General features: G+C 34.7%; 1 protein-coding gene across 1 annotated transcript in view; it reads right to left on the reverse strand.

Moving 5' to 3' along the window:
- Nucleotides 1–212: 212 nt before the first annotated feature.
- Nucleotides 213–15,131, reverse strand: part of SCFD1 (sec1 family domain containing 1) — a 30,744-nt gene continuing 15,825 nt past the window's right edge. The window contains exons 5-10 of the mRNA XM_069106006.1: nucleotides 8,805–8,858; nucleotides 6,389–6,441; nucleotides 4,631–4,664; nucleotides 3,728–3,793; nucleotides 1,605–1,673; nucleotides 213–437 (exon numbers count right to left, since the gene is read on the reverse strand). Of these exons, the coding sequence (XP_068962107.1) occupies nucleotides 414–437; nucleotides 1,605–1,673; nucleotides 3,728–3,793; nucleotides 4,631–4,664; nucleotides 6,389–6,441; nucleotides 8,805–8,858 (300 nt within the window). The 3' untranslated portion in view covers nucleotides 213–413. The remainder of the gene's footprint in view (nucleotides 438–1,604; nucleotides 1,674–3,727; nucleotides 3,794–4,630; nucleotides 4,665–6,388; nucleotides 6,442–8,804; nucleotides 8,859–15,131) is intronic.

Below are 15,131 nucleotides of genomic sequence, written 5' to 3' on the forward strand. Positions count from 1 at the left end.
TATAACTATGTTATATTTTACCAATAACCCTGGCTTCCTTGCCCAAAGGAGAGCTAAAATCTGCCTTGGCGACCAACCTAGGAGGAAGTCTTATAGCATCCACAGTGGCTGATGAGGTGAGCAAATTAAGTAAAATCCATAACCACATTGTATTTAAACAGAATCTTTTCTTTAAAGACGTTTTTCATCTATCATATACGACAGAGATAACATGGTTTTAAAGGTTTATTTCTGAAATATTTTTAAATCAGTATACATTAAAGTACAGTATTCTGTTAAAAATTATCAAATTAATGGAACGATATAAGTTTCAATGCTATGACAGATAAGTTAATAGGGAGGCATCTGGCTCTTCTGACTTTTTTTATACTTTGTCCAAGCTCCAAGTGGATTCAGGTATTGATTCTTCTGGGCTACTTTTGTCCAAGTAAGGACAGCTTGGGAGAAAACAAAACAGCAATCTATTAGTCATTTTGAAGTCTTAGTTTCATCATTAAAACGAGTAGGAAAAATGTTCAAGGGAACATGAAATTTATATTCTCTTCTGTCACCAATCTCACTATAAATTATACACCAGTGTTGTTTAACTACTGTTCATTTAGAGAACATATAGCATGGTACCTATAGTCTTAAGAGAAATGTCATTATATTCAAATTCAGATTACGAAAAGGACAATCTTCAGACAAGGAAGTAAAGAAAGAAGCATTTATTAAGTACATAGTAGCTGTGAAGCCCCTACATTAAACACTTTTACAAATATCTCCTTTAATTCTCACAACTCTCAGAATAAGGTCCTATTATGATGATCCCCTTTTTATAGTTGAGAGAACCAAGGCAGATAGGTGTTAGTCAGGTAACTTTCCCAGAGCCACATCACTAGAAAAATGTCTGAGGCCTGATTAGAAACTCAAGTCTTCCTTACTCCAGACCTAGTTACTCGAACCATTCTAGCTAAAATTCTAGCTTCTAGCTAAAAATGTTAACATTAATTCAAAGGTGAAAATGTATAAATTTGTACGGTGTGAAAAAATACTTTTCTTTATTCACCTTGAATTTAGTTTTTGATATTATTAAAAGAAAATGAAGATTATTTAAAAGGAAAAAGTATGATAACTCCATGTGTGAGTGTGAAGAATAATCAGCCTTCTAACTCACTGGGTCATCATCACTGATCAGACTTGTTAGTGCCTTAGTCATATTTTAGAAAGGCCAAGGTGAGACAAAATTCTTAGCAAATAAGCACTAAAGACATAGTGAAACCCAGCAGGTAGCAATCATTCAGAAATTTAAGCTTCAGTGGCACCATTATCTTGCAATGTGGCCTTTAGGAAGAAACAACTTTCTCAGGGATGAATTTGGTCAGAAGTGAAATGAAGAGAGCAGAACTGGCAGGCTTGGTAAAGTCAGGAACATAAGCACCTCACAAACAGAAACAATGAAATAGAATTCTGCTAATAATCAGTGTACAAAATGACTTGAAATCACAGAATATGTTCCTATCAATATCACCATGCACTTTAGTTTCTTTCAGTCAACTCAGTTGAACAAGTCCTTAAAAAGGTAGGCTGATAAATAGACAATTACCTGCAGCATAAAACTTTACCTGTTTTATAAACTGTGAAGCATTGAAAAGCTCACTGCAGCCATATAACACATGCTTGCCTTGTTTGCCCTATGAAAAAGAGAATAAAGAGTCAAGGAGAGTTCAGACAATATGAATAACACACTTGCCAAGAGGTACTTTATACTACTGGTAATGAATTTCTTTTATGTAGAAGAGTAACTTCACAAGAGTTTTTGAAATAAAGAATTAAATAAAGATTTAATTCTTATATACCCATATATATTCCTAAAATTGGATATAATTTAAGAATTTTTATAAGATTACCTAGTTTAAACCTCTCATTTGATAGATGATAAATCTCAGGCTGAGTGAAGGTGAATGTTTCACCTAAGTTCAGGAAATTAATTTAATGGTAAAATCAGGTCTAAAACCAAGGTCTTCTGATTCCTAGTCTGGGGTCTCTATATTCTTTTACTGTTGCTTCCCAATTAAAGAACACCCAAATGATAAAGCAGATTAAGTATTCTTTCCCAGGGGGAAAATTGTTTCATTTTATTTGAGCATACAATTAGTTTGTCTTATTACTAACTCACACATTATGCTAAAATTTGGGAATTACCATAATTCACAGCTACAATAACTCACCTACACTTTTTAGATCAACATATAAAAGAAGATATTTATTTGAATAAAGTTAAGATCTAGTTGTGTCAAAGTACAATTAACATATTAAATTATCAATGATATCTTTTCTTAGTCTTTGCATTTAGAAAATACTTTTGGTGATCTCACTGATGGCCTTTGTGAGACCTCAGATGCTCCATTACAAAATTCTAAAACTTCCTTTGAGGTCCTTAACGGAAGTATTTTGATAATTTCTTAAGCAGAGTTAAAAAGAATATGAGCAATCAGCCTTCTTTAGACGAGAAAATGTTTATTGTAGTGTCCCTCATCAAAATGAGGTTATTGGTAAGAGGAATATGGTACTCTGGAAGATTTATAAAGCACTTTATAAATTTTTCTTGTTCTATCCTTATTATCCCTATTTTACAGATGAAGAAACTGAGGGGGAGAGATTAAATGATGTACCAAGGGTCACAGAGCTGGTAAAGGTCTGATAAAACATTTGAATTTGGGTCTTCCTCACTCCAAGTTTTAACATGTTCCCTTGCTATTCCTAGCTCTGCTATCAACATGCTCAGTGACATTACACAACATCACTTAACCTCTCTGCGGGCTAAATTTCTTCACCTGCAAAATGTGGAGCTTAGAGTAGTGTATCTTTAAGGAAGCTTCCAGCCCTAACATTCTATGTTCTAGTCCATCTAGAAGTAGGTAATAAAATGATGGCTTACAATATAACCCAAAATCCAGGGAAGATCATGGAAAATCTACAATACACAGACTGCTTATCAGAACTGCATTAACTGTCTAAAAAGTAAAGATGAGGCACATAAAATTATAGATTATTTTCTGAATTATGTGATGTATACTTAAATAATACTATCTTGAGTGAAGCTTTGCACAAATCAGATTTGCTTAAAGTCAATTCAAATAAATAAATGCACACATATAATCACACCCATAAAGCAGAGGAAAAATTCTCATTACTCATGTTTTCCAGAAACATCAACTTTTCCATGCTACTGAAGTTCTATTACAGCTTTAGTACACTAAAATTTGGCAGTATTACCTACCACCAACATTTTTTATTGTCCATTTCATTTATGAGAGCTACTTAAACAAGCTCAATGTCATTATAAAGATTTTGCTACTTGGAGGTTGGTAATTCTTATCATATAAGGGTGATGCACCAAGAGATTCAAAGTTTTTGAGGAGTCAAGAAGTAGGTAGAGGAGGGTGTCTCAGAGACCTAAGTTACAGCACTCTTTAAAGAGCTATTAAACAGAGAAAAAGCCATCTGTGAATTACTTTCCTTGTTACCACTGTCTTTTCTAATATCACCTATGTCCATTTTCCTGCTACCTCTCTCTTCCTGACCATTCTTGGGTAGGTGAAAGCCTGTTAGTATCTTAGGGGTGTCTTAGAAAAGTGGTATTTGGTGATAAAGTGATCTTTAGGGATTGTAGGACTTTTAAAAGCCTGAGAACTTATTCAGTACTATGAAATGACTAAGTAAAATAAAAATGACTAAAATGTACCTTTATGTAGTCAACAAGATTTTGATATTCAATGTAGTTGCCTCCTCCTACTACAAAAACAATTGCCTGAAATATAAAGATAAAACAAAAAATGAGTTAAATAAGAATGCATGTATTGAAAGCAGGGTTATGAAACAAAACTTAACCATGTGATATGGTTTTTAACACTGAGACTATATTAAGACTGAGGACAGTTAACATGGTGCCAAATTGGAATGCTAATACAAGGGTTACTTATTAATGTAAGAAGGTGTCTAGTGCCATTTATTGATTAAGTGGACTTTTAACTATAATTTCTCATAAGAAATGCAATGAAGTTTGAATTTTTAGACACTAAAGGTATTTAGACACTATAATTAGCTAACAGCAAATAATGATTTCTCTCCACTAAAACACTATTTTGAAGACTTATCATAGTGTAGAGGTGACTAGAAGCTAGAAAGGATTCAAATGTAGGCCTGGTGATGGACTATATGTGCGCTATCTTAGCACCAAATCAGCAATGTTGTCTAATGCATCGTCATCAAGGTGCTCTCAACTCATAAAGATCGCTCAGGAAGGAAGTATGACAGAGTGCTAGAGAATAAATATCTATAATTAACAAAAGTGGGTAAAATCTCTTTACAAATGTTTAGAATCCAGTTTTATAAGAAGGCTTCTCTTCAATCCCTTCCCTTTATAAAACTCCTACAAAAATAATCTTAAGAACTTTGTTTTCTAAGTGTTTTTAATAACACCATTAATAATATTTGTAACATTTGAGAATTATCATTTGCAAATAAAATATGTAACAAAATGTAATTACGTTATTGTGTCTTATCACAGATCTGACCACTGATCAAATCCTTTTGCTTCTTCTACTATTTTTTTTAAGAAGGAGGAAATTATTCTACAATGACTTACCTCCTGGAATGGATTTTTGTTTCTTGGAACTGAGCTGGAAAAAAGAAAGACAACAATGTAAATCCAGCAATACCTGTGGTTTTTAGAATTGACAAAACAAACACTTAATGTTTCTTGATTTAATTTATTTTTTTACTTTCCTTTTATTCTATAGCTGGAAATATGTAATTCAGACAGAAATCTTGGTTTATTCTTCAGGGATATCTTAACATATTATGAAAGTTTTTTTTTTTTTTTAAATACTACATTCTTGGGGCAGCCAGGCAGCACAGTGACTAAGAGCACCGGCCCTAGAGTCGGGATGACCTGGGGATCGAATCTGGGCTCAGATACTCAGCACCACACCCAGAAATAACTGGCCGTGTAACCTTGAGCAAGTTACTTAACCCCAATTGCTTAAAAAAAAAATAATAAAATACAACATTGTTTTAATGTATAAACATTTAGTACACAAACATTTCTTTTGTTATAACAAAGAACTGGAAAGAAAGTATATTCTATCTACTGGGGAGTAACTAACATATTGTGGTACATGAATGAATGAAAAAGCATGTATTAAATATTTTCTACATGCCAAGCATTATGCTAAATATTGGGAATACAAATACAAAAAAGATAGTCTCTATAGGTTCCAGTGGGAAAAGTCAACAGTTGTAGGTAGAGGAAGAGAGGTCATAAAAGTCTTTATGATTTATCTTATGTCACTGCTAGCACAAAAATCATTTTAAAGTAATATAGTGCAGTTTAATTACACCCACCATGTCTTTCCACTCTCTGTTGGGTAACCTATGGTCGTAAGTCTTCTGATTCAGAGCCTGTAAACCAGGTTATAAAATGAACTTTCATCTTCATCCTCTGGTTTTGATATGCCACCTGCTTTTAGCCCTTTATTAGTATCTCCTTTTATCCTCACAACAACACTGGGAGGCAGGTACTATTACTATCATTTTGTTTTGTTTTGTTTTTGGAAGGGGGAAAGTAGGGCAATTGGGGTTAAGTGACTTGCCCAAGGTCACACAGCTAGTAAGTGTTATGTGTCTGAGGCTGGATTTGAACTCAGGTCCTCCTGACTCCAGGGCCGGTGCTCTGTTCACTGTGCCACCTAGCCGCCCCTATTACTATCGTTTTACAGTTGAGGAAACTAAAGTTAAGTGTCTTGCTGCCGGGGTCCCAGAGCTACTAAGTGTCTGAGGTCTATTCTGAACTCATAGCTTCCTGTCTCTAAGTCCAGCACTCCATCTACTGTACCATGAGCTGTCTGTATGAACAAGTGTCCCATAAAATGACTGCATGTGAGTACATGATGATCAAATCCCATCTACTCCTTTATTCACCTCTCTGGGAACACATGAATTGTGTTCCCATTCAGCAACCAATTTGTCTTCTGGTTTCCTTCATTATGAGACTGAATATAGATGTGGTTTTTCTGGTGATATTCTAAGGATGTATTGAACACATGTGATCTAAGAATCAAAATTATAGGTGGGATGTAAACTTAAGTAGAAATACCACGAGGAGCATAAACAAGGAAAAGGAGACGGCTTAGATTTAAGGATACCAGAAGGGCAGCCTGAAGATTTCATTAGTCTCCTAGAAAAATTAAAAGATGCAAAGGCAAGCCACCTTTGTGGAAAGGAATGGAAGGTCTTTGACCTAAACTGGGAGAGGGAATATCTATACTGATGAAAACACAGTAATAAAAATAATGTTAAATGATTTTTAAAAGAATCTTGATAAATTCAGATTTTTACAGCTTACCTGTCACTGCCTCGTAGCATTTTAGGATCAAAATATCTGTAGTCATCAGTCTCCTATTAAAAAGACAGAACTTTATTAAAGCAATATATCAAATGGATAAAGTATACAAATACAAGTCTATAGTTTCCATCTGTAACTGCTAAACAAAATATTTCTAATTAAAAAAAAAAAAAGCCTACTTCAAAGAGTACTTGAAACTGAGCTACAATAGTAAGAAGCAATGTGTTGTGGTGGCCAGAACATTGAACCAGGAGTGATATAGGACAGATACTATTCCCAGAATGACCTTGAGAATGTCACTACCTTGTCTCACTTCAGCTTCCTTACCCAAAAAGGAAGGGGACTGATAATCATCTCATAGATTCATATGACCACAGATTTAGAAGTCATCTAGTTCAGTCCCCTTATATTTTACAGATGAGGTAACAGGCACAGTAAGTTATCCAAGTCGCAGAGCTAGTAAGTGGCAGCAAGATTTGAAGTCAAGCTTTGTGATGACAAGTTCAGTGTTTTCTCCAAGGCACCACCCTTCTCTAAGGTCCTAATCAATTCTAAAATTTTACTATGATTTTAATTAAAATTTATGATGCTGCTATTCTAGAAAGAAAATTCAATTCAAATTTTCTAGTCCAAATGATTGAATTCTTACATCTACATAAAATATTTATTCCATGAAAAGTGTTATCAAATGTTTTCACCAATATTTCAATATACCAACAAATTGTTTATTTTTTGAACCATGATTTTTTTTTTTTGCCTTTTGGAGGGCAATTGGGGTTAAGTAACTTGCCCAGGTTACACGGCTAGTTTTTCTGTATGGGTGTTAAGTGTCTGAGACTGGAACCGAACTCTGGTCCTCCTAACTCTGGGGCTGGCACTTTATTCACTGCACCACCTAGCCGCCCCTTGAACCATGAATTTTATAAGAGAAAATGTGATATAACCAGCTGTGTATTCCTGAGTGGGTCATGTCATGTCTCTGATGCTTAGTTTCTTCAATTATAAAATGAGATATGGTCCTGCATGTTCTCAATGTGGAATAAGGGAACCTTGGCTCACATCATCGGACTTTTAAAAGGTGACCACCAAGAGGTCACATAATCCCTTGTCTTGAGCATCCTCATCTGAAAAGAAGGAGGATGGCATAAGGACCCCAGATGTCAGGGTATATGACACTTTAACTGGGTTAAGGTCAAACAACAAGCAGTTAAGTGTCTACCTACTGTATGTTAGACACTAGGGATATAGAATCAAAACTGCAAATAGTCTCTGCTGTCAAGAAGATTACATTCTGGCGGCGGCTAGGAGGCACAGTGAACAGAGCACTGGCCCTGGAGTCAGGAGGATCTGAGTTCAAATTTGGCCTCAGACACTTAACACAAAACTAGCCGTGTGACCTTGGGCAAGTCACTTAACCTCAACTGCCCTACCTTCCCCCCTCCAAAAAGAAAAAATCTGAAAAAAAAGATTACATTCTGTCAGAGGAAATAACATCTACACATAAGAAATTGCAAAAGATTTGGAGGGAGGAATAAATAAACATGATACAGATGGGTAGAGGTGAGGAGTGAGTGCATTCTAGGCATGTGACAAAGACTGTGAAAAGGCAGTATATGCAGAATACAAGAACAGCAAGTGAATGAGTCTGGGTGACAGGTAGAGTCTATGAAGGAAATAATGTGTAAAAAGCTTAGAAAGGCAGGCTGAAGCTAGATTGTAAAGGGTGATTTCCCCCCCCCCCCCACTTTTTGGAGGGGGGAAGGCAGGGCAACTGGGTTTAAGTGACTTGCCCAAGGTCACACAGCTAGTAAGTGTTAAGTGTCTGAGGCTGGATTTGAACTCAGGTGTTCCTGACTCCAGGGCTGGAGCTCTATTCACTGTGCCATCTAGCCATCCCGAGGGAGATCTTTAAATCCAAAGAATATGTTTTATCCTAGAAGAATATGGAGCTTCAAGAGCGGAGGAGATGACTGCAGAATGTCATCTCTTGAATGTGACAGGAATCAGATATCACCATATCCATGTAAATTTCTCTAAAAGACTTTCTATTAGGTACCTAGTTTCTCAAAGTTCTCTCTGCTGTTTTCTTTTAAGGTCAATTATCCAATGCTTTCACTTCTTATTTTAGATAACGTGTGTTGGAAAAGAAGGTAACTCATGCAGTTAAGAGGCAGGAACAATACCTCAACAACCCAAAGATGCCCAAGAAAAATGATCTAGGAAGACCTCCAGCACGTTGGATAAATTATCTCTGGTGGATTTATGAAGACAAGACAAGAATTACACAGGATAAGAAGGCACAGATGGGTTGCAATCTGTACCCTTAGGAATGAGATCACTGATCCAGGAATGTATAATATTAGATATAGTTTGATTTTTTCACAAATGTGTAATTATGCCATTATATAGTACTCACAGGATTTGACTTCATTTCCATGAGACTGTCTAAAATACGAGTAACTGGTAGATTCTGTGGAAGATAAAAAGGATTTTGTTAAATCACTGGAATAGTAAGATTATTTTAAAAAAATATTACAAAACATGGTGATTATGTTACCCTAGTTCATTCCATAGGACCTTTTAGGGTAGAGACATGGTAACTTATCATAACATGTGACTATGCTTTTTGGGCCGGCTAGGTGGTACAGTGAGTAGAGCACCTGCCTTGGAGTCAGGAGGACCAAATACGGCCTCAGACACTTGACACACTTATGAGCCATGTGACTTTGGGCAAATCACTTAGCTCCAATTGCCCTCCAAAAAACAAAAAAACCTGCTTTTCATCTAAATATATTACAAGTTCTACTATTCAGTTTTAAATAAAAAAAAAAGTACAACAAAAACAAAACATCACTAGCAATATTTCAAATAAAAAGCTCTTTACTGCCTAACTATTCAAGATCAGACCAGTTAGGTGTTTCTAAATTACAAGGTGTTAAATATATCTTTTTGTTAAATATAAGGACCACACTGTATAACTTTTAATGCTATGATGCTTTTAAAATTGTTTTGAATATACCATAATACATGATTTTTATTAAATAACTATTGTGGACATTTAAAATTCATTCCCTACTGAGGTGGTATTTTTCCCTGCTTTGAACTGGCATTTCCTTTTGGTGAAGTGTACAGGATGTTCTGGAAATAAGTTTATCGTCTTTGAGATTTTCTACAACAAAATCTGAACACTGAGAAGAACTGAGTAGATAACAAACATAACATTCTGAGTCAGAGGCCTTTTAGTTTTCTTATGTCATAAAACATTTTGCTTTTACTGAAATGGAATTCCAAAGAAGAAATGATGCTTTGTCCAGATAGAGAATGTGTGTTTTCTTTTTCAAGATCAGTAAATAAAAAAACTCTTGAGATCATCCCAGGCAAATACAGTTAAAGCTATTTGGTTACTTGCTGATATTTTTATTGGCAAGGAACTTGGTAAATAAACACAGGCATCAAATCTTCAAGCTGACTGAATGTATTTCCAGAGCTGCAGTTTCTAAAGCATAGCATTCTACACCATATATTTTAATGATTTAACATCTGTCTCTACATGGTAAAATTCACAAGACCATTTTAGGGGAACTTTCTGAAGAATTTTATAGTTAAGACACTTCATTAATAGCTACCATATTTAGAGGAAGTATAACTTAAAGGACAAAATAATTTGATGTTACTATTTCACATGCTATTAACACCTATGCAATACTGAATTAGAATTTTCAAATTAATAGTGATGCAGCAGAAGTGCATGGTTGTGCATGTGCGTGCCCACAATTTCCTTTCATATATCTTTCCTGGTACATCAGAATCACTAGATAATAGTTAATCTTGTTACAATGAGGAAGGTCATCAATCTTAATAACCAAACTTAGCCTGCTATTTATGCCTTCCTTCTGATTATATGAACAATGAAAACCTGACTAAAGCATATAAACTTTGCTACTTATTAGTTATCTGAAATATACCTTACTGCCTGGCATATTATGTGCCTGCTGGCAAAGATTATGATTTAATAATCCCTAGATGTAACTGTGCCACTACTTACTATAAACTTAAAATACCAAAAATTTGCAGGTATATGGTTCTTTTAAGGAGTTGTGTGTGAGGTGATTATTATAAAATACATTTAAAACTATACTGTATAAACTACAATTTTCTCATGTTTTTATGAGGTATGTGGCAGCTATGCCCACTTAAAAATAAAATAATCTGGTTTAAGTAAATACCAAAAAGCAATAGAATTCTAGGATTCCAATTTGATATCTAATTGTACAGTATATACAACATGTCTCACAGAATTCTTTCCTTCTTTTTACCAAGAATTGTAGTGGGTCAGTGAGACAATGTAAGTAAGAATGATCCTTGCCCTAATGGAAGCTAACTGAGTGTAAGACATCAATAATTATTATATACATGGCAAATGTCTTTTTCACTAATTTTCACCCCACTAACACATTTTTAAAGAAAGAAAAGAAATTCTCTTCCTTGGTAGGGTTTCAAAGACATTTGTGAACAGGATGAGGCAGCATTACAATTCTGAACACGTGGTTAAGAGCACCTTTCTTAAAGGCTTGTAACATAAAATTCAATAGCTACATTTGATGATACTTGCCTGTTGTCTTCATATCCCCCTTTGGGAAACTTTATATTTAATTATATTAATTATTTTTCATGCAAAAAACAATTTCTTCAAGATAAAAGAAGAACCCAAATTGTGAAAAGCAGATCTTAATGTCACTGCAATGTTCAAATACCTATTCTGAATATATTTCAACAGTCTGTTGCAGTCAAGTCACAAAATGTACAAAATCAAAACATTATTTCAGTACTTAAATGGAAAAGGGTAAAGTACTAGTTTTACTACCGGTGTTCCTAGAACAAAAAGGTTCTAAATGAAAATGAGACCTAACATTAGTTTTAGGTGAAACTTCTTTTATAAGTATCTGGTTAAACAAAAGTGTCACTTCGCTACATTAGAAAACACGAATAAAAGGGGATGGAATGAGAAGTAATTACTGTACCATAATAGGGATAAAATAAGGACTGGAAGAATTCAGGAGACACTGATTACTGGGGAAGGTAAGTGTAGGGAGAAATCTTCAGTATAACTGTCCATTTTCAAGTAGTTTCAAGAGTCTATTGAAACTTCAAAACCCTGACTTACCAATTAATTTCCCATGCAAAATCTGACATCAATATTAATTTCAAATAAACAACAGAAATAAGGGTTTACCAGACATTTTCAGAAATAATAATTTTGGCATACTTTTCTTCCCCTAAAGGATGATAAAATTTGAAAGTATTTAAATATTTCAAGAAATACATGAAATTGCCCTTTACTGCCACTGACTAGCTATAACTAAAGGCTATTTACTAGTCTAGCAACAAAGGTCACTTGGGTATTTGGTATGAAAAAATATATATTTAATACAAGAATGAAGTAAAAATAATTTAATAGCCCCAAAGAATTTATATGCCCTTAAAAGAGCCCATGGACATTTAAAGCAAATTCTTTTTTTGGTTTAAAATCACCTATAATTCCCAATGTATCTCTTCCCTTTTCTAAAGATTTAGCAACCCTAAAAAACATATTGAAAAAGGTCAGCATTGTAAGTTGTACTGAATCAAACAATAAATCAATTAATTACTTGTTAAGCACCTGCTACATGCCTGACACTGTATTTGTCACTGTAAAATACTACAAATGAAATACTACCTACTGACAAGCAGCTTACATTTCTTTCTTTTTTTTTTTTATGGAGGGGGAAAGGTAGGGCAATTGGGGTTAAGTGACTTGCCCAAGGTCACATGGATAGTTTTGTGGTAAGTGTCTGAGGCCGGATTTGAACTCTGGTCCTCCTGACTCCAGGGCAGGTGCTCTATTCACTGCTCCATCTAGCTGCCCCAAGCAGCTTACATTTCACTGGATGAGATAACATTTAAAAGCATATACAGAATAACTACAAAGAGAACAAATAGTATTTAAATACAAGGTAACTTGAGAGAAACAGCACTAGTAGTTGAGTTGAGGTGATAGGGAAAGTCCTGGGTGGTTCTTAAACTTCATCTTCAAAGAAGTGAGAGATATAAAGTGGAAGTAAGCATGAGTATAATTCGGGCATTGGGGATGGTTGACTGCAAAAGCAAAAAAAAATGTGAATGTCATTTGCAAAAAAAGGAGGGAAAAAAGATCAGTTTGGTTAGGTCAAAGAGAGGGAAGGGAAGAAGAATACTATAATGAAGGTAAAAAGATAGGTCGAGGCAGGGTTGTGAAGGGTTTTGTGAGAAGTTTGTATCTGATGTAGAGGCAATAGGGAGTCACTGAAGTTGACTAAGGAGGAGAATGATTTAGTCAGATATCTCTATATATTTAAAGAAAATAACCCGAAGCAGTGTGGGTGACGGCCTAAAGTAGGGAGAGACCTGAAGCAAAGGAGATCAATTAGGAGGCCAAGGCATAAAGAGGTCATGAAGGGCCTGAACTAAAGTGGTGGCTATGAATGGAGAATATTGGGTCTATGGGAGAGATGCTGAAGAGTTAGAAATGACAAGATCTGGCAACTGATGAGATGAGGATTAAATAAAAGTGAAGAGTCAAGGATTAAATAAAAGTGAAGAGTCAAGGATAATACCTTGGATGCTCTTGGGTGACTGCAAGGATGGTGGTGCCTTCAACATCAATAGGGAAATTTAGAAGAGGGGAAGGTTTGGGGAGAAAGATACTGGGTTCTACATGAAGGGCAATTTTCTTGAGTTAACAAAAACTGCACTATCTCAGGAAATCTTTATAATCACAAAAGCAATTTGTTAGGGAGAAATAATAACAGTTATCAATTAGCTTTAATCAGATAAGAAAATATGCTACATGTATATATGCATGCACTTATTTGCCTCCTTTCAAACCAAAAGAAAGCAAAGATCTTTGGCTTCAGATATCTTTATACTCATTCCACCTTTATTATCATTTAAAAATTATACTAACTTTGTTTTATAATACAGTGGTGGGTAACTATCTAAAACTAGTATGTAAGAGAAGAAGTCCTAGTAAGAGAATTTGGATCTAAAAATAAAACATAGAAAAAAACAAAAACCCTAGCATTTGGGGGAAACTAACAGATGCAATTTGAGAATACAAGTTGGAAAGCTAGGTTCATTGCTATGTCCATATCTATATATGCTCTATAGAGTGTTGCCTTCTTAAATAAGGAAAATACAAAAAGAAATAGATTATATCATCTCAAGAAAAATAATATTAGAAGAAATTTGCCAAAATTTCTAAACACATTTTATGACCCTAGTCACTGGAAAAGTTGAGACAACATTAGCCTTGTGTGTGACAGGCTATTCTCTAAAACAATTAAATCTCAAGCAGTATGGTTTTTTGTTGTTGCTATTTAGTCATTTCCATTAGTGTCTGACTATGTGACCCCATTTGGGTTTTCTTGGCAAAGATACTAGAATGATTTGCCATTTCTTTCTCCAGTTCATTTTACACACGAGGAACTGAGGCAAACAGGATCAAGTGGCTTGCCCAGGGTCACACAGCTAGTAAATTCAGAAAATGAGTCTTTCTGACTCCAGGACTGATGGTATGGTACTGTTCTGTTCTCAATAGTTAGACTAACACTGTCTGTCCATTCCCTCATCAGTCACTGAAAAAATGACTTCTAAAAATAACATGAAACCTAGTCTATGGTTACTTACTTCTACTTCATTTTTTACTTTTTAAGTTTGAACTTGTGGTGATATCCTGCTATTAATGATGTTGCTGTGATTCCAAGTACAGAAATAAACAAGAATTCCTACTATATTGGCTATCAGAACTCCTGCATATGTAAAAATACAGACCTCATAGAAGGGGATGCTTAGTTTGGAACCAATGTTAGTACTTTTGTAGTCCTAGCAACCAAATAAAGACTAAGATGAGAAGGATATGACAACTATGACATAAAAGCAGAGGGGGTGCCAAAGGAGTCTTCAGTGTCATGAAAGAAAGCAGGAAGTAGAGCTTTCAGACATTTAAAGACTGAACTTCATGATAGCAAATAAAGTAAAGTAGGACAATATTACATCTTAATGACAATAAAAATTACATCAATAAGACAGACTACTGAGGAAAAACAGAGGACATGCAGATATCTATATTATTACGTGAAAGGTAGTAACCACAACAAATATTTTGCATGGTGAGTTACAGGATTCAAAAGAAAGATAATGAGTATAGGAACATCTCTATTTCTGGATCTGTAAGACTCATTTCCTAAAGAAAAAATGAGAATATTTAGTGTATATCAGAATGAACAACAAGGTTGAATACTTGATACCAACTGATAGAATCTGCACAAATCTCTATGGTCACAGCAGGTCTAACATTTAAGTGTTAACATCTTTTAACAGAAGGAATTATTTTGGCAAACAAATCTGAGTGAAACAGAAGGCTTTCAAATTATGCAACTCATTGTACTACATTATTCATCACCACATTCTTGCAAAATTATCTTCATATAAATATCTTTTAAAGCTGTGAATATCATTCAAGATTTTATGTGACAGCTGATATCCATGATGCACAAAACTCATGTTACCCATAAAAAGACAGCATTAAAACCCTTCTAAGTTTACCAGAAAAAGATAAAACAAACACGGCTAATCCTACATATTCTCATGCCCCTTATTTAGAGTTTAAAAAGTTCACACGCACAGAAAAAGAACTTTTAAAACCCAGAATGTTTTAGAAACCAAA

The sequence above is a fragment of the Petaurus breviceps genome, unplaced genomic scaffold (assembly GCF_028583685.1).
Source record: "Petaurus breviceps papuanus isolate PSGF00001 unplaced genomic scaffold, PetGlider_PUasm1.0 77, whole genome shotgun sequence".
Lineage (NCBI taxonomy): Eukaryota > Metazoa > Chordata > Mammalia > Diprotodontia > Petauridae > Petaurus > Petaurus breviceps.